Source organism: Pyxicephalus adspersus, chromosome 2 (genome assembly GCF_032062135.1).
Source record: "Pyxicephalus adspersus chromosome 2, UCB_Pads_2.0, whole genome shotgun sequence".
In the NCBI taxonomy this organism is placed as follows: domain Eukaryota; kingdom Metazoa; phylum Chordata; class Amphibia; order Anura; family Pyxicephalidae; genus Pyxicephalus; species Pyxicephalus adspersus.
This window is the reverse complement of record NC_092859.1, coordinates 143,418,934-143,445,377: the sequence shown is the minus strand read 5'-3', so window position 1 is coordinate 143,445,377 and position 26,444 is coordinate 143,418,934. Positions and strand designations below refer to the sequence as shown.

General features: G+C 37.6%; 1 protein-coding gene across 1 annotated transcript in view; it reads right to left on the bottom strand.

The window, feature by feature from the left end:
• Window positions 1-1,712: 1,712 nt before the first annotated feature.
• FAM174B (family with sequence similarity 174 member B) overlaps window positions 1,713-26,444 on the bottom strand; it is a 38,374-nt gene continuing 13,642 nt past the window's right edge. The window contains exons 2-3 of the mRNA XM_072402689.1: window positions 13,006-13,143; window positions 1,713-1,879 (exon numbers count right to left, since the gene is read on the bottom strand). Coding sequence (XP_072258790.1) covers window positions 1,876-1,879; window positions 13,006-13,143 — 142 coding nt within the window. The 3' untranslated portion in view covers window positions 1,713-1,875. The remainder of the gene's footprint in view (window positions 1,880-13,005; window positions 13,144-26,444) is intronic.

The window sequence follows — 26,444 nt, the reverse complement described above, 5'->3', positions numbered from 1 at the left end:
CATGGTGGGGTCCCCCTCTGGCAGCCCCTTGGGGAATGATAAGGGGGGCAGTCAGTTATACTAGTACAGCTTCGCATTGCAAGTGTACCAGTGGCTGGCAAGTTGCAAGGAGCCACAAAGAATTGCTTAATCCCAGGTCAAGTGTGAACTTCCCGTAAATAAGCCCTAAAACCAGTCAGTTGGTAAAGTTAACTTTTTTCCAGACAGAAGTTATCCAAGGTAACTTCCATCTTTCTCTCCTTACAAATCTACTTTAAATAACTATAAACAATAACTTTTTGTGAAAAAGGAACCAATCATATAGTAAAGTTCACATAAAAGAAAATGTAAGCTTACATTCTATTGGAAAGACATCATTTACTCATCTCAAACCTTGGTTGCTTTTGGCTCCATTTACACGTATGTATTCTCAGTGCGGTTTATTACACAAAAAACAAGACATAATATAGAGAAGAGAACTGTTCTCATCCCATATGTGGTCATATATGTCCTGCAAGTGGCATTTTTGCTGCATTCTGACAAAGATATGCCTGCTTTAGAGATAAATGGAGCTGGATGTAAAATTAAATGAAACCCGCACAACATTTGCATTTTAATACAAGTCGTTTTTTTCCAAGGACAGGATTTGGTTTCTCCCTGGAAAAAGCATAGAACAAGCATTTAAATATGCACCAAAAAACACACACACTATACATATTAAATATGAAAGCGTGATCTCAAATATGCACCACTCCGAAAACTCATTTGACCTTTGACTTTTTAGACACAGAACTAGATATCACCATAATTTACCAATCATGGCAATGGGAGCAGTAAGAAAAAAATAATAACACCATACTCCGGTTAACCACCCCAACCATTATTAACTTATAAAGAGCATTGGAGAGGGTCAATATCTAAATATTTCTACATGTAACAAGATTGTTTAGAGTATATACACTGCCTTTTCCACGGGAATTTCCATCTGGCAATTTGGAATTAGGTTCAAACTTGGAACTCTAATCAGTAAGCAGTATTGTAGATCAATGAGATTCATTTAGAACACATCGAGGACTCTTTGATAAGACTTATCGCTAGTTATATTTATAGCATGACCCGACAAGATGAAGCATGCACTTTATGGTGAGGTATGAGGGTTTTCCTTGTCTCACAGGATGTAAATGTAGTAGATTTTTATTGCCAAGATGTTACTGGATGAGTCAGTCCCATATCCAAGGATCACTTCATTGCCATCTGGATGTTATCTTCCTTCGCACGGACAGCAAATCAGAAGAGCTTGCTGCCAACCATGTGGCAGGAACCTAATTAAATTTTTACATGAAGGTTTCCTGGGAGAAAATGGGGGGAAAGGAATCACTCATTGATATATGTGCTACCTGGAGGCATATTGATTTTGCTCTACCAGTTGAGTCATTTCCTGTAATTAAATGTTTTCATGTAATGTCTTCAAAAAGAAGCCACAGTGGATCTTTGGCTTGTAGTAAAGAATGTATATATATATATATATATATATATATATACATATATATTTATATATATATATATATATATATATATATGTGTGTGTGTGTATAAATATATGTGTGTGTATATATATATATATATATATATATATAAAATAGATGGTGATTTTCTCCAAAGGGTAAAAAAAAAAAAAGATCCAGTTAGAATGGGTCAACGTGTTTTTCCTTATTTGTCTGAAGCTTCAAGCATAGATACAAAGTTTTATTTAAAGCTGTTCTTTCCATGTAGTTTCATAACTTTTCTATTCACATCTTCTTTTTTTTCTTTGAGATACGTTATCCCAAGTAATTCCTAACTGTGCTTCAGATTTTCGTCTCCACTCATTCTTTATCAACAGATGTAGATTATTATTTACCTGTTATGGAAACAAAAAAAAAAAAATAAATAAATTTAGTATGTAGCATGTCAAATTTTATAAATTTGTTTGTTGGTATACAGCAGTCTTTCTCAAGATTTGTAACATGGGAGGATTCTTAACCTAACGTCCAGGTGTTCCGAACCCCAGGTATAATTACAATAATCGACAATTAACAGTTCATTAGTGTGATGCTCGGTGGGAAGAATGCCTCTTTCATTGCTAGCCAATGTGAAGAATGTTGGTCTTAAAGCGGAACTAAAGTAAAAAAAATTAAAAAAAAAAAAACAGATTCATAAGGAGGTTTCTTTGATCGTTTCTTTGGTCCTGCATTGCCCAAGTATCCTTTCTCCGCCCAGTGGGGGGTGGGGCGGCGGGTGCCAGAAGGAGCACCCATATTCTCCCAGGATGCATGATGTAGTGAACCTCGGAGGCTGTGCACCCATTCTGCACCCTTTTTTTTCCCACAATTTTATTTCATACAAAAAGGGTTGCCTATAAAGGGTTTAGGTCCACTTTAAGGAACCCCTTCTACAATTACTATATCCACAGCTTACAGTATATTAGTGTGAATGTAACTAGGAAGAATATTTCTTACATTGCTGGCCATTGGGAAGAATGCCAGATATCCAATAAAGATCATTGGTGTCACTTAAACTGACCAAAGAGGCACAAATTGCCCATAGCTCATGGAACCCCCAGCAACCTCTGGAGGAACCCCTAAGGTTTCAAGGAATCTTGGTTGAGAAACACCGGTATACAGTAAGCTCAAAGAACAATGAAAATTAATATTTCACTTTTTCACATACAACTTTTGCAAGTTTCAAGGTAAACGGCAAGAATAAAAACAAAATAATAATAAAATACAATCCACCTTTACATGATGTCACTAAAGAAATGCATTCCAAAAAGTAATGAACATGAAGGGCACTTTGGACCTTATCTGCTAAAACTGGATGATTACCGATTCTAATGCAATTTTAAATATGAAATCCGATTGCTTGCATTATCGTGTGCACTTACTTTATTGGTCTTGTTAGACGATACAACTGGGCAGCCACTACTGATCAAGTAATATAAAAATCAACAAACCAACTCTGATTTGTCACGGTATGTTTTTGTTTAAAGTTTGAAAAAACGTTTTCAGAGCACCTTCAAAGTAAATCCCATGGCCACATACAAACAAATGGACACTTCCCCTGCTTGTGTGTGATGACCACAAAGCAAAGCACTGAAATCCATAATTTAGCATGTCGAGAATGATCAATGTGATGATAGCAGCAGTAGGATGCAACATTTTTCAGAAGAGCAAATAAACAAACATGAAAGCTGCACAGCTTGTCCTAAGGTGGTCAATTACTATGAAGAATTCAAACAGAATCAAGAAGTCCTAAACATAAGATTAAAAAAATATATACTGGCCGGTTATTTTGGCAACATCACTGCAAAATGAATATTTAAGTGCATGAACAACGAAATAATACATCTGCTTGGGGTTGACCCGTCCCACCCCATGGAGCTAGGAATTAGGTTTACAGCGTGAATGAAGGGCTCTGTTTGCGTTTTTTCACCAAGTTACCAATGCTGCCTGAGGCAGTCAAGCTTTTAATTACAAGCTTTATAATCTATTTGTATTTTTACTTTGGACATGCATAGTTTCCACGGAAATAATATAAAGAAAACTTAACAGATTTTTGTGCTAAATCACATACAGAAAAATTAAATAAAAATAAATTTGAAGCACGAGTAAAGAAAGCGGTTATTTTTAGCTTTATTGTCTTGTTTGTAAATAAAGTAACTGAAACACACACAAACAAAAAATTTTAATGGCAATGGGTGGCCTCATTTGTAACAGGACCCTGCACACATTGTAACTTTGTAATACCGCATGGGAAATTGGTATAAAAATAACAGACCATATTTATTAACCCAAGTTTTGCTAAAGAGAAATTAGGAACTAGTGAAAACAGTTGGGAAATTGTACTAAAAGATTTCCTGAGATATTTAGGATTTAAAAAAATAAAACTCAGCTAAATTTACTAGATTGCAGTGTTTTCCCCAGCCCCTTTTAGCTGGGCAGACCACCCAACACTTTTAAGTAACCACCTGGCTGTTTTTGGGTGGTTACTGAAAAGTTGAGTCACAATACAGAGGCACTGGACAGTTGGGGCATAATACAAAATCAAAGGAAAAACAAGACATACGAGAGTGGGCATTGGAAAGTACAGAGGGGCAATAAAAAGCTGAAAGAATGAATGGGGTTACTGGATTCCTATGGCACAAACAGCTGGGAGATCTGCATTTGCCACATGTTGCCCTGCCCACTTTTTGACCACCCAGTTACAGCTTCTCTCTACACAGCCCAAAAACATTTCTGGTGTGAACACGGAGACTGGAATATTTGTTTCGGGCGGACTTTTACCCTTAAAATTCTGGCCTTTTTATTTACAAGGACCTTACAATAGAGTTTTTCAAATTTGCTCCCACATCTGCTATACTAGGTACTGCTAAAAGAAAGTTCATGAACCCCTGGGAATTTTCTTAATGCCTCCTATAATGTACATTGATCAATAGGATAATAAAGGTAGTGTTGTTTTAACAAGCATAGACATTTCGTATTGCTGTGCCTTTATCAAACACATGATTTAAGAAGAGATTAGTGACAATGACCCAAGGAAACAAAGTGGTTAGGAGCCTTAAGACTTAACTAATACAAAAGCAAGTCTGTAAATCCTTCTGAACAGAAATATAGAAGCCATTATTTTTTTTACTTATTTTTGGAAATGCTAGTTTCCCATTATGCTGATCTGCTTGCTTCATTACATTGACTGACCGATAAGTTTGCATATTAAAAAGTCATAGAAAAGGTTGTCCTGGGCTAGACTGATTTAAATTATAGTAGCAAACATGGTTTGGCATGGAAGCCAAGGTACTTGCAAGTCAGATATGGTAGCCTCATGTTTCTTTGAGATATTGGTAATGGTTTCCATTCAGATTGGCAACAATGCCTATGAAGAGGCTGTGACCCTGCACGTTTGGCGGTTATGAAGGAACACTAGACATGGCGGCTGAAAAATTTTCAAACAATTGTTATACAATGTTCTCCCCAGCCCCTTTTAGCCGCGTGCAGCACCTTACACTTTTCCGTGACCACCCAGCTTTTTCGCGTGGTTACTGAGGAGTTCGGTCACTATACAGGGGCTGCCACCTGCCTACAATTTTTTTACCACCCGGTTTCAAAACATTTCTTGCTTAAACACTGGTTATAGTTTCCTTTATAGACTGCTGGACAAGCACCATTTATTAGAACTAATTATCGTCTCCTCCTCTGATTTCCATCTACTTGAAGATTCTTCTATGCAGAACATTCCTGTCCATGTACCCATTGTCCAATCCTGCTAACAGCTGTTACACACTGCACGCACACCTAGAGAATAAATAATGATTGTCCTTGGCCTTAGACAATCAGAATAATTTATAAGTTGAGTGGCTGACAAATGACAAAGAACTCTAGGGTAAAAAACTAAAAAAACTAAAAATATCACAAATGGTACCATTCCTGTTTGCCAAACAGTCCTAGCTCTAACTTCTGCTTAATGTAAACATCAATCAATCAATAAATAAATCATACCAACTGTGAAGCATGGTGGAGGGCTACTGAAGTGCTTGGGTGGCTTGCAGTTATTGACAAAGATTTCTACATTTTTTCCAGAAAATGATGTAGCACAGGTTTTATGACAGGACATTATGCAACATATTAGTGGATTAAAACATTAGGATAACTGAATCACATGCAGCAATTTAACATTTTTAAAAGGCTGAGTCACAGTCTTGACCCTAAGCTTAATAAAATGCTGTGGTGTAATCTAAAGCATTTTGTACAAGCAAGGCATTCTGGAAACGTTTAAAGAATTAATTGGCTCCAATACACCCTAAACTTGCTGCACGGAACAAAACAGACGATTACCGCCCTCTTCAGATACTGAAAAACTAATGCCAATCTACGTGAAGCATCACAGGTAAACTGTAAAATTTTCAATTTTCTTTATGAGTTTTTGTTGCTCTTGTTTATAAGGCCCAAACGTATTGTAAAAAAAAACCATGCATGCAGACATTGACATTAGCTCACATGCCAAAGAAGTATGTATGGAATTGTATCATAACAGTTATTACAATTTAGGCAGACACCATGCAAAACTATGCAACAAAAAAACTATCAAAATGTTTTGAGAGCTTTTATTTTTTTGTTTATGTACTAATGCATACTTTTTGTTTTTGGCATGTAATGCCTCATGTCTATCACGCAAAACAGATATTGTCCTTCTTGTATAAAGATGCAGTGAATTCTGGAACGTTTTCAGATATGCAATGATATTACACAATACATCAGAATCAACCCCCACCCAAACAAACAGTTGTTTCCTCTTGGCAAGTCGTACAAGATTTTAGTCACTAGTCTAGGCCACCTTGAAGCAATAATTGAAAAATTAGGATGATTACTGATGCTTATGAAAACAAGTCATTTTTTTCTTGAGTTCCAAAAGCCTAGATCCTAAAATGTTTTGCAACATGACATTCTCTATTATTATTCAGTCATTTCCAGTATGTTGTACTTTTTGTACATACAAATTATATTATAATCTAAAAAGAACTGGTTTGCCTAAAGATTAACCCTAAAAAAATGTTCAACTACATAAAAAATAAAACGTGATCTGTTTTGTGATGGAAGCATGTTATAAAAAAAAAAAAAATATGTAGAATTTGAATAGTATAATATTTACATATGATAAATAGATGTGTTAATATGATTAAACTGTTCCAGTTTTGTTTAAAAATATTGGGAGACTGAACTATACAAATGTGGAAATGTGAAAAGTCGCAGGCGGCACCACAAATTACACAAATACAAAGAATGGCAGAAATCCGGACTTTGATTTTGATACAGGTTGCTATAGAAAAACCCTAAAGATGGTGTTTACCAGTCCCCTGATTTCTCACTCACATATAACAAGCTAGAATGGGGACTGTTTTATCAGTATAGTCAGAATGATTTGAAATTGTACGTTTTAGTAAGAACATGTATATGAATTTAGTTTCTGATAAAACCTAATTCTTTATCTCTAGTGAGCAAAAATATATATTGCCTTTACAGTAGGAGAGGGGTTTCAGTTTTTGTAAAAGTTTCAGATATGAAACAGCATGACAATACAACAGAATCAACCCCCTCCGTTTTTACATAACCATGTGCCCTGGGTTTGATGGCTCCCATGTGCTCTAGAAGACACATTAAAGTATTTCAAAAATTCATTTATTTCATCTCTAAAACAGCTTTGGGACTGTGGACTTTACCAAGACTGCTAAGGCTAACAGTCCTAAATTTTTGGAATTGGTCTCAAGTAATCAAATGCCTTACTGTTACAATGACCATTTTTATACATTGTTTTGTCACAGTTATATAAAATTGCAATACAAAAGTCTTATCTACCCCCCTTACCTTGCTAGAACTTTATTTTTTGCAGTAGCAGCAAAGGGGAACTAAAGTTTCACTTTTAAGAATACACAATGAGGCAGGTCAATATTGGAGAAAGGGACAGGCGATGTCACCTGGTTTTGTCCTTTTAAAGCCCATTTAGAAAATATATATACACACACACACACACACACACACACACACACACAATCATATATACCTGTGTACACATTCATACTTTTTCGTATACAAGGAAATATATTTCTGCAGAAATAACTTCAGCTAAACCAAATAAAAATGTTTTAAATGACATTTATTTATGTCATTTCATAATCTCGCTTTGATATTTGCTTATTCCCTTTCTTGACTAGTTTCCAGACATTATTTGAGCAGTGGGTGAGAGTATTAAACCACTGCCAGCACCACTAGAAGCTTAATGTTTATATAAAAATATTGCCTTTTATCTCCAGTTTCTAATTTCACCTTGGGAAACAAAGACAACCTTTTTAACAGGACAATATTATACAAATGGCACTAAAGTACAAGAGTGAGATATATTGTATCGCCTTCCAGAGTTCATTTTAGGTTTTGAAGGTATTGGTGAAAACTGCTCTGTTCTAAAGCCTTGGTATTGTGTTGGGTAGCGGTGACGAATGCTGCAGGTAAATGAGCGCTAAAGGGAGAAGTAAAAACAAAAAAACACATTACTTACCAGGGATCATTTAAAGCAGCTGTCGCCAACCTTTCGAACCTCACGGACCACTACATTCATAATTTAGGTTAGGTGAAATATCTATTGTTACTATTATTATTAGTTGGTATTACTAAACTATTATTAGTTGGTATTAGTCTTTCGTATTACTAAAGAAAAGCAAAATATTTTTGTTTGCTTTTTCTCACTCATTATGGGTTTGTTTCATTCGAATTTAAGGCCAAACAAGAAATGATGGTTATCAAAATCAAACTATTTGATGCCAATTATTATATCAGTTAAAGAAAATACAAAGCTAAAAGAGCATTGGAGAAATAAACAAATAAAATAAAACAGTCGGATAAGAATAGGGGGTATTTGAGAAGCGGGGTAACTTGTAATGGTCTACACATTACTGAAGTGTGTGGCTCAGCAGCGGTTGCCTCATACAACTTAAGGCTCCACTGACATCACGCTGCGCCTCCCATGTTTTTCCGTCTCTAGTACAGTTTGTGAATTTAGTGCAATATAAAGGCAAAAGTTGTCATTCAGAATAAAAGACTTTATTGGAATATTTTTGACTTTTGAAATTTTCTTGTATTAATAATGTCCACATTTTTCTGTGGATGACCAAAATTGTATTATCACACATATAAAGTATACATTTTATTCTGTGATCTGTCCAATTCATCATGCCACCTGAATAATATTTCTGAGGCAAAGCATGCATAAATAAAAACAAGGATTTTTATTTTTTAATGCACAAAAGATAAAATGTTTACCAAAATAAAAAAAAGTTAGAAAAAAACAGGTAGAAGAAGGAGTTCAAGCCTCCTCCTTTTACAACTGTAAAAAGTTAGCCTGCCATAGATAAAACATTTTTTTTTTGTGCTTGTTAACAGAAAGAGACCTTGAGACATTGGTATCTGTCAATCACTGTTAAAAGAGCTGATGTTTGTTTAGCTCTACTACACAGATCAGGAACTTGGCAGTCAAACTGACAGAAGGACATGAAACCACACTCATGAGGATGCCTGACAAGAAAGGATGTTGGTTTGTCCCAATAAATTTCTAGTGCAAGTATTCATGGTCTAATTTTCTTTCTCAAGCAGTGACAGCTCTGTCCCCTGCAATCAGCTGTCCCTTGCCCCATGTGCTTAGTAATGTCACTGCAGAGGTCTGACTCACTTCCTAATGAGTCAGATCTGTAGTTCTGAATTCCGAAAAGCTTGTGCTTCCTGCTGATTGAACAGCTTTGGCTTGGACTCAAAGGTAGTAATGGATCAAACTGTCTTTCTAAACCGAGTAGGGATCCCACTCTGAAACTTGCTAGACGGGAATAAATTATTCTATATCTCTCTTATATATAGATTACCATATAGAATTGTACCATTTTGCTTATACTTTGTTATATATATATATATATATATATATATATATATAATTATAAGCAAATTGTACCATTTTGCACATCTTTTGTCCTGAGGCAGTTTAAGCCAATCAGCACACTTTTAGTAACTCTCTAATTCTTTACAAAAAAGTTAGAATGTGATCTGTCGATATGAAAATCCTGGCCTGTATGTGGCCCTTGATGACTGAATTTACATGCACTGTCAGACTTGTTGTCATAGGCAAGTTTAAACTTTCCATTGGTTACATTCAGCTGGAACTGTTACTGCTGACAGGGACTCCTATTTATACCTAATAACATCATATTTTATGCTAAACTAAAGATATGCAATCACTGAAAATCCCAAACTGCTAGTAGAAATCAGCCTCTGCATACAAAGCATATGACCAAAAGCATGACTTGGAACAAGGAAAGGATCACTCTAAATGAGCATTTTGCTTTCCACAATTTCTTCTCTGAAATCACATGAAACTGGAGGATGGATAGAGTTTAGCTAAATATGCATCTGCTTCATGCAGTTTTATCTTGGTAGTTACATGATTAATAATTATGATTTATGGGTTCCAAACAACTATCTGTAACCTCAGGATGAACTCCTGCTGTTTAAAGTAAATTAATCAAAAAAAGCAAATACATCATTCACAGAAGGTATATTCATAAATATTTTAGTTTCCTATTAACAATGGACTGTGTGGAAAACAACATACACATAGGGAGCACTGTACTGCACTCACATACTGTATAAGGGTTCTTAAAACTGGTGAACCACCATCCACTGGTGCACTTGGTTACATATATTATATTTTTATACAATTATAATATTTTCATAAAGGAGTAAATATTCAATTAAGAGGTTCAAGCAGAACTAAAGTTCCACTTTAAAAATCTGTGACCAGCCAGGCTTTATTGCAGAAAGGGACAGGCAATGCCTTATTTTCAATAAACATTCTTACCTGCCTGATCGCTCCCTGGTAATCCTGGCTTCCCCTTCGGTTGCCAGGAGTAAATACAGTAGACTCTGGACTATCCGGCCTATTGTGGTGGAAGGGCAGGCCGGATAACAAAAAAGCCGAATAGTCCAGAGTTCCATTAATAAAGTACAGTACTCACCTCCACACACAGGCCAGCCTTCCTCTCACAGCACCCGCGGACAACACAACCGGAGAACAGGAAGCAGGGACGTCTCAACGCGTGCCATGCAGGAGGACTGCAGCAGACGTCCGCCGGCAACGCATTGGCATTTTATTACAGAGATTTTGTTTTACAGCCTCTGTACTAGGCTGGATAGTACGGAGGACGGATAGTCGGGAGCCTTCTGTAAATTCCACATCCCTGCGCAGTATTTACATCATCCCAGTGTGGCCAACCAAGGTGGCCAAAGGTCGCAACGAGGATGAGTAAAAGGAAGAAGATGGGGGCACCCTATGGAATGGGGACAGGAGAGAATAACAGGGTTCAGTTCTGCTTTGAGAAGTATAGAATTGGAATTATTGGTACTAAAGATACTGAACCAAATAGGAATGTGAGAATGTAAACAGATGTCAATAGTCCTCATTTTCCATAAATCATACACATGTAGACATGATAAGCATGTGTTTGCATAGTCTTGTATGCTTGTTTGCCAATTAGGATGTTGCATGCCAGTTGACTTTCTACACACCAAACCCATCAAAACATGGGTATGGCTGTGTGCTTGAACAGAAAAGGGTCTTCTCCAACTATTGCCACAAAGTTGGAAGGGCACAGTCTTCTTTAAATGATGTAGCATTACCAGTACTTCTCAAAGAATATCTCATAGGAGTGAGGGAAGAAACAATCTTTCTTGATCCTTTCCAATGACAGAGAGTGACAGATGAACGAACAAGAATTGTACACATAGCATCCATTTGGTTATATAAAGAAAGGGGGGGGGGGAGCGACCAGGCGGCTGTGCTCACCTCCCTTGACTTGTATAGCATTAATTCCCGATTGGTAATTCATGGGTTCATCCTTAGAAACCTTTTCCAAGACGATCACGACTGTTAATCTCGGGTGATAATAATCTGATGTGTTCATAGGCTAAGGCATTTAGATCATTTTTTGAACAAAGCTATGAGAAATAATGTTAAGAACGCAAAGCTCAAGCACATAGCTTTCCATTCCTTTGCTTTTAATGGTGGGTACAATTTATTCCTCTATAGTTACTTTAGCTTTTTACTGGAAAAAAAAAAAAAAAAAACACAACTCCATAGTACTACACATACGAAATAGATGTACAAAATGACCATGAATTTCACATTAAGTCTGTTTATGTATAATTTTTTCTTTGTACTCTACCACCCTACTGAAAACGGTTTGGTGCAGATTTCCATTTTAGGCCTTTTTTCAGATGCCTTATGCCATGCATACAAATGATGACTTCAAACTGACACACAGAGGGAGATGAGAGGCTCAAATGCTTACAATGCAGAGTCAGTTTTGTGAAAAGATCAATGGAATCTTCTACACATTAAAAAAAAGACCTCACATTCTGCCTCAACAAGCTTCTCCCCATGACCCAACAAAGGCCATGTCATATCTGAAGTCACTCTCTAGCGTTATAGTATTCTCAGCTGTTTACACAATATATCATGATAATTTTACATTATTTGAATTCCTCAATGTCTTGCTGTGTCAGAATTTTCAAAGATTCTCATTTATAAAGTTATGTTGAGATCCTATAAAACTGGACCTGTAAGACACTAAAATATAAACTGAAACCAAATCTCCAAAGCTTTCTGCAAGTGTTTTCTTACAACAATTCATGCATACAAGGAGGGATTTAAGTCTTATTCCAAGCTTTGCCACGAAGGTAGAGCCCAGCTCTACTGTGCCGATGACAGACCTAGATGATAGGGACAATGTAAGTGACAATCCGTTCCATCATTAGTGTTCGTCTAATGGCCAAAGAGGATTGTGGTGGATACAGAAGGGTCTACTGGCAGCTGTGGCGAATGCAGCTTGGGCAGGTTCCTAGAGCTGTCATTGGTGCAGGTTGCTTAGAAAAGTGTAAATGTAGGTCATAAATAGCAAGAATGCAGTGTAAGTTTTAGATTTAGAAAAAAGTGTTTATTTATACAGTTGATCTGTGTGGAGGTTGTATTGGTTTTCACTTTTTCTGGCTGAACACTAGAGGGCAACAGAGCAGATCATGCCAGATAATGCCTTTAATTCCCCCTGCTTCTGGTAGGTTTTTGTAGAGCCCAGTTATATTCCTGGTGAGCTAGATGCTGGGGATAATATAACTTCTGTGTTTCCTAAGTGGCCACCCAATGGCCTAAAAGGATTGAGTGAACCTTGAAGAGTTGGTGGTACCACTACCAGTGGTACCATCACTGTATATCACATCATCACTGTACCACTACCAGTGTTTAGTTTCACTTTAAATCATATCATAGAAGAACTCAGTAAAATAAAACTACAAGCTCAGGCAAACATGGCTCTATATTTATAAGAAAACCCTATAAAACAATAAAAAAGCTACAGCAATCTGTGAAAGTTAAGCAATATGAATTCAAACTAATGATGTACCTTACCTATATCTGTACTTCACATCAAATACTGTTGAGTCTTCATCCTCGAAATTGTCCTCATTTAGAGGAGCCATTTCGACACGCTCGGCGGGTGTTGTTATGATGTCATATTTTCGAGTTTTCCGTATCCTTTTACCAGACCTGTTAGGAAAAAAGGAAAAAAAATTAATGTGGAAGAAAGTCTATGGCAAAGAATGAAACAGGGATGTCCATTTTGAGTGTGTTCACCCAACCTTCACATAAAAAAAAAAAAAAATTGGTATGAGCATTAGGTATTAGGACAGTCACTTCAAATTCATTTCCATGCCTTCATCAATAAATTGCTATTCCCATTCAACTGCAACTGTTGATTAAAGTGATTGAATTACTACTACAATATTACCCATCTGACATTTCTGACATTTACCTAGGTATCACCATGCTGAATTAAGGGAAAGGAGCCTCAAAAACAGAAATACATAGACTGTCAATCATTGGTGGATGTAGCAGACAGACTAGGAGAACCTGAGTGATTCAGCAAACTTGAAATAGATCTGGGCTAGGTTTAAAAAAAAAAAATTGCCAACTCATAGCGCATGAGTTTTAAAAATCCATTACAGGTTTGCTGGATCACCCAGGTTTTCCTATGAAAGACTATCTTCTCCTGTCTTGGAGAGTGTAAATAAATCAGCGCCAATAAATAACTGCAATAGACAAAACCAACCCAACTGATGCCAAAAAAAATGTAGTTTTACAGAGGAAGTAAACTGAAAATTGCCCCCCCCTAAAAAAATCACATACCTTGTATCTGCAGTCCAGTCGATTGGTCCAGCGGTGTATTCCATCGGATCCTGCTTCGTCCCGGTACTGTCTCTGAGCCGGCGAGCTGAGCACTGCCATCTTCACCACCTCTTCAGGGTTCTTCTTCCTACGTCACTCGACCCAGGCATGAGATCGGGTGACATAGGTCGGAAAAAAACTTGTTGATTTCTCTGCTCATGCGTGAGATTGGCAATTCTTTTTCCCTTTTCACAAAAAGGCTCATTCTGCACATGACCGAGATGCTCGGGCAAGCGCAGAAGGAGCACCCAAGAGCGCATAAAGCGCATCACCGACCCCCTAGGCGATCGAGAATGAATGAGAGTTGAGAGCCTCCCAGGATACCTATGCCACGCATCCTGGGAGGCTTTGAACTCTCATTCATTCTGAAACAAGGGTGTGGCAAAAAAATCAAAATTTTTACCTAACATAAAAGGGTTGTCTACCCTTTTATGTAAAGTGAAATTTCTGAGTTTAGGTATGCTTTAAGAATGGTTATGCTTATTACACATGGACCGACTTTTGATTTCTTTTTTTTCACTTGCAAAACAATATATAGTGTGTCCAAACCATGGTGAAATGAAATCAGCTAAAATAATAGTGATACATTAACAATGAGACGACCTCCAGTGTCTGACCCCTGGATACACCATGAAATCTCTTTAAATTGAGGCAAATCACCAATTAAGACATTAAAGCATCCCTATTGGAAGATTTTGCCCCATTCTTTTACCAGTTACAATTTTTTTTTCTGCAAGCTTGGTAAATCTCCTTGGGAGGATTGAGACAGCAACAAAATCCTAAAAAAAAAAGTTAAACAACCACTGCATAGCCTTTACAAAATTAAAAAAAAAAAAAAAAACATTTGGCTTTAGATCCACATTAGCAATGCCATGTATAAAAGATTGGATCACTGTATTATTTTTACAAAGTCCCCTTTAGCCGGGCGCTCCATCCGACACTTTTCAGTAACCACCCGGCTGTTTTGGGTGGTTACTGAAAAGTTGTCTCACAATACAGAGGCTGCCACCCATCTACAGCTTCTTCCCACCCAGCTTAAAAAAAAATGTTCTGGGGAGAATACTGAAACACCACAACTTCAAACAAAAATAACTGCAGCATGTGTATTCAATTTTCTAACAATTAGGATTATATTGGCCAATTTAAAATTATCTTACTAAAGTAAACTTATTTCATCAAATGTTATACCAGAACAATGATTATCTTTCTATTGCAATTCAACAATAAAAGTGCGTTTTCACATAAATATAAAAGGACTTCTATGTTCAATTTAACAAGCATCTCTTTACAACACACCGTTCTATGAAGCTTTGCTGTTCCTGGGATAGTGAAAAGATGATGACTTCTCCCTTTTCATATCTAATAATCATGAAGAGGTGCAATTTCTCAAAATACAATTGTTTGAGAATGTGGATAGTAACAAAAAGCACAAGCCTTTATGTGGGATGTGGCATAACCCTTGCGTGCCCTAAATGACTACAGAAAAAACAAATGTAGAAATAGAGAACAAACCAAGGATAAAATCACATAACACTGTAAAAAGATACAAATTGTATCCAATGTATAAAAGATGCACACAAAGGACAATTTCTTATGTATATTTCAGAGGTGCCTTTCAAGGAAACTTCACATAATACAAACGGTTCTTTAACAATTCTTGCATCATTATTGTTACAATAGTGAAGTGTTGGTTTGGAGGGCTCAAATCATCCACAATGACCATTACATCCACAGGAATAGCTTTCCCTTTTGTGAAGTTTATAAAGAGCTTTGTCATGAGGGCCCTTGGCTGAAAAGGTATAAGGAGTGGTAATAAAGGGATCCTTACATATTGCTACATGCAGAGGACACTTTCTAAATTAATGTATTATAGAACATAAAAGGAAGTCTTTGGACTTTTGTTAACTTAATTGGACTGGAAGTCTTTGAAAGAGTAGAAGAGAGGTGGAATGGGAAAAAAAAATTCAAGCTCCAAACTTGGAAAATCTGTGAACTGAACTGCAAACTAACATTAAAATGGTACTTTCCCTCCCAGATCACAAGAATAGTACCAAAAAACCTTTCAATCTGCATTAAAGATTGCCCCATGTAGGTATATTTTTACCCACCTCCAATGACAAACTATTTTCCTCTCAAAAATATCAAATGTATAATACAGTGATAAAATAAACCTTTTATTAAAATCTATTTGGAGAACAGACAGATAAAAATGAAGGATGCATGGGAAACCTAAGGTCAGTCCAACCTGATGTTTTTAACATAGGGGAATCTTTGAAAAAACATTTATGTCTTCAGGGAGCATGATATGATTACTATATTTACAGCTCCCAATACATTAGTGTGGTGGGCAGTGGGAAGAATGCTTCTCACATTTCTGACCAGTGGGATGAAATTCTTAAAAATTGCCAAAAAGATCATCAACGTCACAGACTAGAAAAGGCACAAATTTGCTCATTACTTAAGGATCCCCTACCAACCTCTGGAGGAACCCTCAGGTTCCACTGAATCCTGGTTGAGAAACATAAGTGATTCATTTACAGCAGCAAAATGATAATCATATAATAGAGGAAAACAAGTCCTGGCCAATCTAACAGCCTAAATAAAACAAAAAAAAAAAACACACAACACAGCCATCGTGTCTGAAGGCAAACCAAAATAATATGTGTCTGCAATAGGCAAAGAATCATCATCTTCTTCAACTCCAACTCACTAACTGAATAAGGCTATGTACACACATTCAATAATTGTCGAAAGGATCTTTCACAATCCCTTACAAGAAAACATTGAACGAGCGCCATTCTGCTCTATGGAGAGGGGAGGGGGGAGAACAACAGAACAGGACCCCGCTGTGCTCTATTCCCTTTTCTTTCATTACAATCGATCGTCGTTGGTGAAACCACCGGGAATGATCTATGAATGACAGCGGATGAGTCATGCAGACGTCAGATTCTCGTCCGACACTAGACCTAAAGCGATTATCGGGGAATCGAGGATCACCTGACGTGTGTATGTAGTTTCAAGCTGCCACCTTTCCAAACTGTACAATTTTCTGTATTCCACATTTTGTGAACAAAAGGAAAGATTGCTAAAACAAAGCTCAGTTCAGAAACACATATTTTAGGAAGACCCACATGCCCTTTTAACAATTTGCTCAGTAGTAAACGCTGACTATGCAGAAATGACATATCCTGTCATCTTAAACACAAACAATGTATTAATGTTTTTCAAATAAAAGAACAGTAGGACATAATAGGAGGAAAAGGAAATGTGAAATCATACATCTGATAACCTAACAGTAAAAGTTAGGGGAAAATAAACAAAAAAGGAGGATGTCATTATATAGTGCTGATTAGATTACACAAATTGTATCATCAGGAATACAAACAGGATAAAGGTGTGTCACACAGTCTGTAACAATGGACTTTTTCTATGTTTGATCTTTTTATTGGTCCTTTGTGGATGTAGAGATACAGCAACTGACACTGCAAGTTGCTCAATAAACATTGATAACATCATTTAGAAAATTTAGCCTTTTACCATGCAGGTTATTATACATCCAGTTCTAAGACAATAATGAGCAATATTCGAATCTGGACAATCGATTTCAACCATAATAAATGCTATTTTATGGAAAATCATCATAGCACAACTGACTGCCCAGGGCTGTGGAAGAAGGAGGTAGTATGTAAAATAACTGTACAGGTAGTCCCTGAGTTAAGGACATCCAACATAAAGACGACTCCTAGATACGAACAGGATTCACAGGAAGGAGGTTTGATGGGGGAAGGGGCGGTTTTCGTAACACAGCTGAGGTGTGGATCTTAGGGGGGTGAGCTTTTTCTGCAACATCTTGTAACTCTTTAATGACCAAGAGAAACTCTGCAGTTGTTTCTTTTTGCATATCAAAGCTCAGCTTGCTCCAGAAGGTAATGATCCATAATGCACCATAAAGTTGTTTTTTTTGTTTGCTTTGTGATTAGCTCACAGTGAGGATTTTATACAGTAACTGACACCACACTGCTTAATATGTTGAGACAAACATCTGTCCCAATTGCATTTATTAAAATAATGTACCTCTTCTGACTTAAATACAAATTCAATTTAAGAACAAATCCTATCTCAAATGTAACCCGAGGACTACCTGTATTTACTTTATCTGCATTTATAATATTATTACAAAACAGGACTTATATAGTGCCAACATAATACACAGCACTGTACATTTAATAGGGGTTGGAAATCATATCGCCCATCCTATTGTGTGTGAAATTCCCCCACCTACTAGATTGTAAGCTCTTCGGGGCAGGGTCCTCTCCTCCTGTATCACTGTCTGTATTAGTCTGTCATTTGCAATGCCTATTTAATGTAGAGCGCTGCATAATATGTTGGCGCTATATAAATCCTGTTTATTATTAATAATAATAATAATAATAATAATAATAATAAAATGACTGACAGATACAAAAATTGACACAAGAAGAGGAGAGGACCCTGCCCTGAAGAGCTTACAATCTAAGAGGTGGGGGAAGTATCACAAAATAAAAACTTCACCGGATAACCTGCTATATAGTCCATTGCTCTGGTAAGTTGGTGGGGTCTGCTGATACAGCTACCTTAAAGGCAAGGCTGACAATGCTCTAGGACTGTCTTTCTTGAACTTTTTACCCCAGGGGAACTTTTGAAATAACTTTCAGATCCTTGGAGAACCCTTGATATAATTACTTTATCCACTGCTCACATTACATTAGTGTGGCGGTTTATGGGAAAAATGACCCTTACATTGCTGGCCAATGGGAAGAATGACACCCTTACAGATAGCCAAAAAGATCACTGGGGTCATTTACACTACTATGAGAGATTGCTCATCATTTAAGGAACTCATAAGATACAGTAAATCCACAGCCCACAATTCATAAATGTGGTGGTCAATTTAAAGAATGCCTCCAAAATTGCTGGCCACTGGAAATAATTTCACTTTGCAGAACTCCTGCCACCAGAGGAACCTGAGGGTTCCATGGGATCCTGGTTGAGGAACATGGATGTAGGGACTTGCATTGGATGCCTAAAAAATCTGCTCCAAAAGGCCCACTACAGGAAGCTCAAGATACTAAAAAGAACAGGCAAGATACACAAGGGCATAGGTTGAACTGGTGAGTTTTCAATATTTAAAAGCTTATTGCTGATGTAATCAATTTAATTGATAATGTGCACAAAGATTTTGTTTTAATTGAATTCTAGTTTGGTTTTAAAGAAAACTCTTATCCTCCTTTTGAAAACACAAATATTTTTGGACAGCTTTACTAAATCAGCGTGATCCATCAATAATACCATTGCATGCGAACAGACTGATTATCCACAGCAAGCAGGAAGAAAGTAGTTAACTCTCCCGCACCAGAGGTTTGGTATCTCTGGGTCTAGTTTAAATTAGGTCATAAAAATGCCAGGCCATTTAAGCAAAATCAAATGCTCTTAAAACCAGCATTAAGTAGTCACACAGCATGTGTAAATCAAGCATATAAAAATGTTCCTTTGGGCAACAGATTAAATATTGCCCTGTTCATGACAATCTGTTCATTAGCTCTACCCATCTCTGCAGACTAAGAAATGCGAAGTTTCCAGGATTTTTTATCACGAGCACCGGAAACCTATTTGCCAACAAATTCAGAACCCTACGTGTTTATTTTCTGCTACAAAAGGGAAATTTACGCCTAAGAAAAGTTGATGTTTAAGAAAAGAACAGACTATTAATGAAGCTACACCTTACTGAATAACATATGGAAAAGAACATTTTCTAAGAAAGCCAGTTTGTTACATACGTCTCAGCTGAAATGTAAACTTAAAACATAAGTAAAATAAGTAAGCAAAAGTAAAATAAGTAAGTAAAACATAAGTAAAATAAATAACATAAGTAAAAACAATGAACTTATATAATTAACCTAAGCCCAACATGACCCCGGTGCTATCTCCACCCTTCTTTTAACTTACCTTTTGCCAGGATTTCTCAAGCAGGGTTCCTCCAGAGGTTGCTAGGGGTTCCTTAATGTGAAATTTGTGCCACTAAGGTCAGTTAGCGCTAACAATGATCGTTTGGCTGTAGGCATGTGTAGGGTGACAGTCTTCCCAAAAGCCAGCAGTGTAAGAAGCATTCTTCCCACTGACCACCCCACTAATGTACTGAAAAATGCAGGTATTATAATTTTAGCAGAAGTTCCCTAAGACCTACAAGTTATTTCAAGGGTTCCCTCCTTTTAAAAAAAATGAGAAAGGCAATGCAGTTCAGGAACTGTGACCTAGGCTGGGCAGTGTTTCATATACCCAAAGTTCCCACTGGAAAACACATCTATTTGCAGGCCTGAAGGCTAACAGCCTTGTCCTTTGTGGGGATGAAAGCAAAAGCACAATACAAACATAAAAAAGCACAAAAAAAAACATGTTAATGAAGAACAGGGATGATATCTATATAAAGTTAGGTATTTAACTGTATTTGTTATTTTAACTACAATGAAATTATAGATCCAATATTCTTTTAAATAAAACTAACGCAAGTCCCAAACATGACTTTTTGTAATATATTGCACAGTTGGAACATGCAGACAGGGAGAGAATACTGCAAGCAGAAGTTAAACTATTGTTCCTCGTCCTTCACAGACCAATCACAGCCTGGGGGCAGGGAAGTGACCCAGCAGTACTCCTCCACAAGATCAAGTCACCCTCCTGGCACTGAGGTGTAAATCCGGCCAAGAATATAACTTTGATGACAAATAAAGCCAATTCTTCATATGTATTTCTGTGGTATATTTATCGGTGTTCTTGGAGTTTGAGTTTATTTTACACTAATGAACAACAAAAGGTAAATGTGCTGTTCCAGGGTCCCTTTAGAAACATATCTTTACACAACCAGGGTTTTAAATAGCTTCTGGGCCCATTTAGATCCATGTGGTTTGGTAATGTTTGTGTGTTCAAGCGGAATTAATAAATCCACAATAAGGCAGGTGATTTTTGCAGAAAGATAGGTGTTGTCCCTTCTTCAATAAGTATTCTTACTTGTCTGATCCTTACCCATCTGAAAATGTGCCAGGGATACCCGGCCTTGTGGGTGCTGGAACTAAATCCCAATCACGATGGCCGCAGATCGGGACATGGATTAAAAGAAGGGAGAAGATAAGATGTTGGGACTCGCTACTGAATAGAACTACCTACCTACCAAAAAGCTGAGCTGCACATGTGTAACATCAGCTTTGGTTGCAAAAATACCCAACAATCCCAGCTTCTCCCGCGTGCTCCAGAAATGGCTCAACTCCAGTGCACCTGCAAGGAAGTTAAGTCATCCTGACCCAGCCAATCAAGGTGGCTGAAGGTCGCCATCAGAAAGAGAGTGAAAACGTTGGCCGTGCCAGGCTTTGTTCTGCTTTGATGTGCATTATGTGCACCCAATAAAGGTGCCCCATTTAAAATAACTAGGCTGTCATGACCCCCCCCCCCATATCAGTATGTTAAAATGAATGCTGCATCGTCTGGTATGTGCATTAGTACCATTGATCTATATGGCCCTCTATACATTTAACGATCTCCATATTGCACGATCAAATAAAGGAATTCACATGTGTGTAAATGGCTGTAACAGCATATTAAACTCATCAATATAACTTATTTTCAAACAAGACATTCGGCAATACTTCTTTGATTAATGTTTGCAGCCCTAGGCAGAAATATATAATGTGTTCCAGTTTATTTATTTTTACATCCTGAACATGTTGCGGTTTACATATAGTTCACCCCTACACTTAGCAATTCCCCCATGAGCAAGAGTTGAAACCTAGTTTGCCATTTCACAAGTGCCATCCCTGATGCGCAATTCTAACTGGAGGGTGTTTTTGCTGAAATCCTTGTCATATGCAGCTTTTCACGGTAATCTAAAACGCATCATGTGCCCACATAAACAAAGGAAAAGCAAAAAAACATCGGAAATCTACTGACTGGTCCTTTTGTGCTATATTTGCCTTGAACTTATTTTTAGATTCAAATTAATTGTCGCAAATCTTTTTTTGCTTATTCACGTCACAGAAGAGTCTCATCTTCCATTTATTTACTTCTTCAAAATATTCCCATGACATTCTAGGCGAAAACAAAGATTTACAGAAAGTGACAGAGCAATTCAGAAAGCTAGGCATGGCGGGGCAGGAAATAGATTAAGTTCATCTTTGAGACAAGCACAACTGTTTATATCATGAAGGGGCGATTTCATTCTATGGCATGTCACTACAAATCACACAACTGTGCATAACAAGCCGCCTGAATCTGCTCTTTGTTTTTCCAAATAACAGGCAGTCTTAAAGTGGAACGTCTGCCAAAATCTTGTTTTTCTTACTTGTCAGCTTTTTAACAATATAAGTGAATTGGGAAGACATCAGTTAGTTTGCTTTGTTATCTATGACAGGGGAAGGGAAAAGCTCTGAAATTGGGTAAAATATCCTTCAGTGCATTGGGAAGGGGTTAGAACCTGTTAAGTCTTTACTCCTTCCTCTGTCCCTATTGGGAAGATCTCCCATGTGGTCACCTGGAAAGTAGTGAAGGCTCTTTGTTTTGCTGAGCAATTTTTTAGGCAGAATTCTTGAAAATTAAATACCACCCTTGCAGTGGGCAATCCCACCTCACCACCACACTCCCTGCTGCATTTTGCCTGAAATGCCATTTAAACGCACTTTTACTTTACTAAATTGCTCACTTTTACAGCCTTTATCGTTTTGTGACCAGGTGCCCTGGAAGTGCTTCCACTCGGTGCTGTCAATTTCAGAACTTGTATGTCATCATGCACAGTGTAGGACCAGCAGTCCAGTTTTGTATAGATGCGGAGCGACTGCTCTCCAACCTGCAGGATCAAAGCAAGGAGTGCCAGCTGCTGGGCTGGAAAATTTTTAAGGCAAGAAAGATATTTACAATGGTACCCTAATCAAAAGCCTATGCAGTGCAGAGGAAGCCCTAAAATCTAGGGTAGTCTTTAGTTTTTAATGTTAATCTTTATCCTATGTTAAACATAGTTTGACTGTTACCTATGACCATACTGCTGCATACAAGGGTGCACTTACAAGGGTGCTTTTAACTTAAAAAAAAAAAGGTGTGAATCTCCCCACCAAGGACACTGACAGCAACTGGAACTTTTCTGAACATTATCAAAAATTAAAAAAAACAAAATACATAAATAAGTTACCTTCATCTTCTTCCTAATATTTTTATCATTTATATAGCGCCAACATTATGCGGCTCTTTACAAAGTCCATAGTCATGTCACTAGCTGTTAATTAAACTAACTGCATGTTTTTGAAATGTGTGAGGAAGCTGGAGTACCTGGAGGAAACCCACACAAACACAGGAAGAAACTGCAAACTCCATGCAGAGAGAGTCCTGGCCAAGATTCAAACCTGGGACCTAGCACTGAAAAGACCAGAGTGCTAACCACTGAGCCACAGTGCTGGCCATACACTGACACTTTAATGTACACCCATCTTAATTTGCACATTCATTGAACATGAAAAAAAAGTGGTAAAAGATGACATATTTGAAAACTGGTTAGTAAAATCCTCTGCTCTTTCAAAACAGTAATTAGGACCCAAAAGCATTGGGATGCCAAATAAAGGTATGTAGATTACTTGTTCCAAAAACCTTGTTTAGATCCCTGATACAAGATACAAATAAAATGCAAACAGTCACACAATTATTCGTAAAGCATTGAAAATATACAGACGCAGCTGTGTATTTTGGATAAACATTGGCTTATCACAATTGCTTATTGATCCATGCCTAATGTTCAGAATGCCAACCCTAAAAATAGAGTTGAAGTGAGTGAGCGTTGCCACATCAATATGGACAGCACATGCTGGTGAGAAAAGGTGTAAATGGGATTTGTAGTCACACACTGTGCCCCCCTACATGACTGTACAGTGAATGTGTGCAGGGGGATTTTCTTATTTCGTTAGCTCTCTACCCTGAAAATTCAATTGATTTGTAGCAGTGCCATGTAATTGCCTCCTGCAAACAGCCTACACACACCAGCTGCCCATAACACTAAGCTTATAATCTTATTTGTGTGTTCGGCTTTAACCAATGCGTTCTGCATCTGTCGATCTGTTGCATTTATGTAGAGGGTCAGACTAGGCTGGTTTGTGCGCTGCTGGAATAAATGTGCCAAATCTCTGAAATAAAACTCCGACTGCACACAGGATCTAGATAAACATGTCGCTATTCATTATAAAGCACACTACTGTCTTCTGCATAGCTTTTTTTTGTGGGCAAAAATCACATGAATGCTGCCGTTCCAATCAAAACTCCCACCATGCTGAACCTGAAGATACACAGTTAGATTGAGTAGTCAGTTCTGTGAGGTCTATAATTGTTAAGCTCCATATGTTAAAACTGAAAAATGGACAGCCAGCCAGAGTGGAGATATTCATTTCATGTCTCAATGTTGTAATCATACCGCAAAACTTTTGAAGATTTGGAGTTTTAGTGTTTAGTTGTAGTCGTGAACTACATAACAGTACACTGTGGCGACATTTTGACTGCAGTGGTGAACGGGATAGCTTACTGCATGCACAATTCAGTGTAGGAAGCAAGGATTTGTTGGTTATGTTGGAATTGCCTGGACATGAATAAACTCCAAAGAACATGCACTGTGGTTTTGCCATTCTGTCCAGGCCAAACAAGATGGCCGAAGGTCTGACACCCAGTAAACATGGCGGCACTCACGATGGATTGAAGACATAAAAACTGCAGTCAGGCAGGTAAGTTCATTTTTTTGCAAAAGGGACAGTGCCTGGTCACAACTGTTTTGAAGGTTTAGTTTTGATTTAACACACACACAGAGAAAAACAACTTGCATACAAACAATCTTTACAAGGGCCTCCCTATACCAAGACTAACCCACTTCTCAATAACAACATAAGAATCAAACTAGCACAGCAGGTCAAAAGGTAAAGGACATGATCTCAGACCCACAACGGCTCAGGGAAACCTATGGCTTGGATATTTTTTACTCAAAGGGGAAAGTCATGTTTTTAAAATAAGAACACATTAAAAACAGCTTTCAACAGTCCTTGTGGTAGACTTTGTTCTCTGAATACCAGCTGCTTCTCATTAAGCCAGAATGTGCAATTTTAATGCATATATTTGTATCGCAAAGCACCGGGGCTTTCAGCAATATTACACTAAATCAGGATTTACTGCACATAAATAAAAAAAGTCTATAGATGCTCTAAAATATATCCATCTATTAGCCTTGAAAAGAATATGATGGCTTTATGTAAATATCAGAAAATCATTCACTTTCAAAATCATCTTGAAGAATTTAAACATTCAACCAGTTCAGTCCCAGATTCAACCTCCCAGAACATTTTATATATGTTGGTAACTCATTTGGTGTCATGCGCTGTGTAGTGTAGTGGCAGCTGGCAGCATTTGCTTCATTAGTGTCCATGCAATAGTCGAAGAGGATGTCCATGCAACCAGAAGATCATGGCAAAGATGTCAGCTTCCTAGGAGGCAATGACAGGATCCTATACCTATCATAGCTGCGGGGAGCCTGCACATGAGTAAGTCTGTGCCATGATGGAACATGCATTGAGGAAAACCCATTGCAATTTTTCATCCTCATAAATCAGCTTTAAAATACCATCTGGGACTCTAGAGGTAAAGAAACTGATTGTACTCTTTAAATCCCATGATGGAAAGAGTGTGTGTGTGTGTGTGGGGGGGGGGGCATGGCATGAAATTCCTATTCTGTGAGTTAAAAGAACAAAGAAATCATGTATTTTCAATGCTTATCTGCAGTGCATTCCCTTTTCATGTGACTTTCAACTTGCTGAAAAATTTGGTGAAGGGGCATTTTCCTACACTGAGGGGAAAGAGATGCCGAACTCACCGTTGTGCAGCGAGATCGGCACTCTTTCTTTTGCCCTTTACAGTGCGAGATTGGGTGACGTAGCCAGAATAGGGCTCAGGATGCTTCTTCTGCGTTGGGACAAAGGAGAATTCCAGAACAACGCGGGACCCAACTGAGAAAAGCTCCAGGATGATCGAGGGATCTTGGAAATTAAAGGTAAGTGTGATATGTTTTTATATTCCAGTTTTGTTCCCCTGCATAATATGTTGGGGCTATAAAAAATACTCTTGATCAGAAGTGTTTTACTACCAAAGGTTTTTTTTTTTCCAACAAAACATTTGTACTTTCAAAATTTAACCATTTTGGTTAATATCAAAAATCTTTTCCTTGTGAAATGAACATTTCCTAATGAAAGTGAACATTTACCGAGTCATGTACTTTTGTACAAACGATCATTCCAGTCCTTGCCATGTTCAAATTTGTTGCAAAAAGTATGAACATTTGCAAACTCCTAACAATGGAAGATTTATAATTTAATTAGCAGTGACACTGGGAGCTTGGGAATCCCAGTGCAAACAGCAAAATGATTAAAGGCGGCAAAGACAGTGTCAGTAAATTAAATCCTGCAGCCACAAGTCCATCTGCTGCTTCAGATTGATGATTTTTATATTAATTCTGCTCATGTTTAGGTAAGGAACATGTATTTGTCCCCCCCTCACTTTTCTTTGGCTTTTTTCTCGCCAACTGC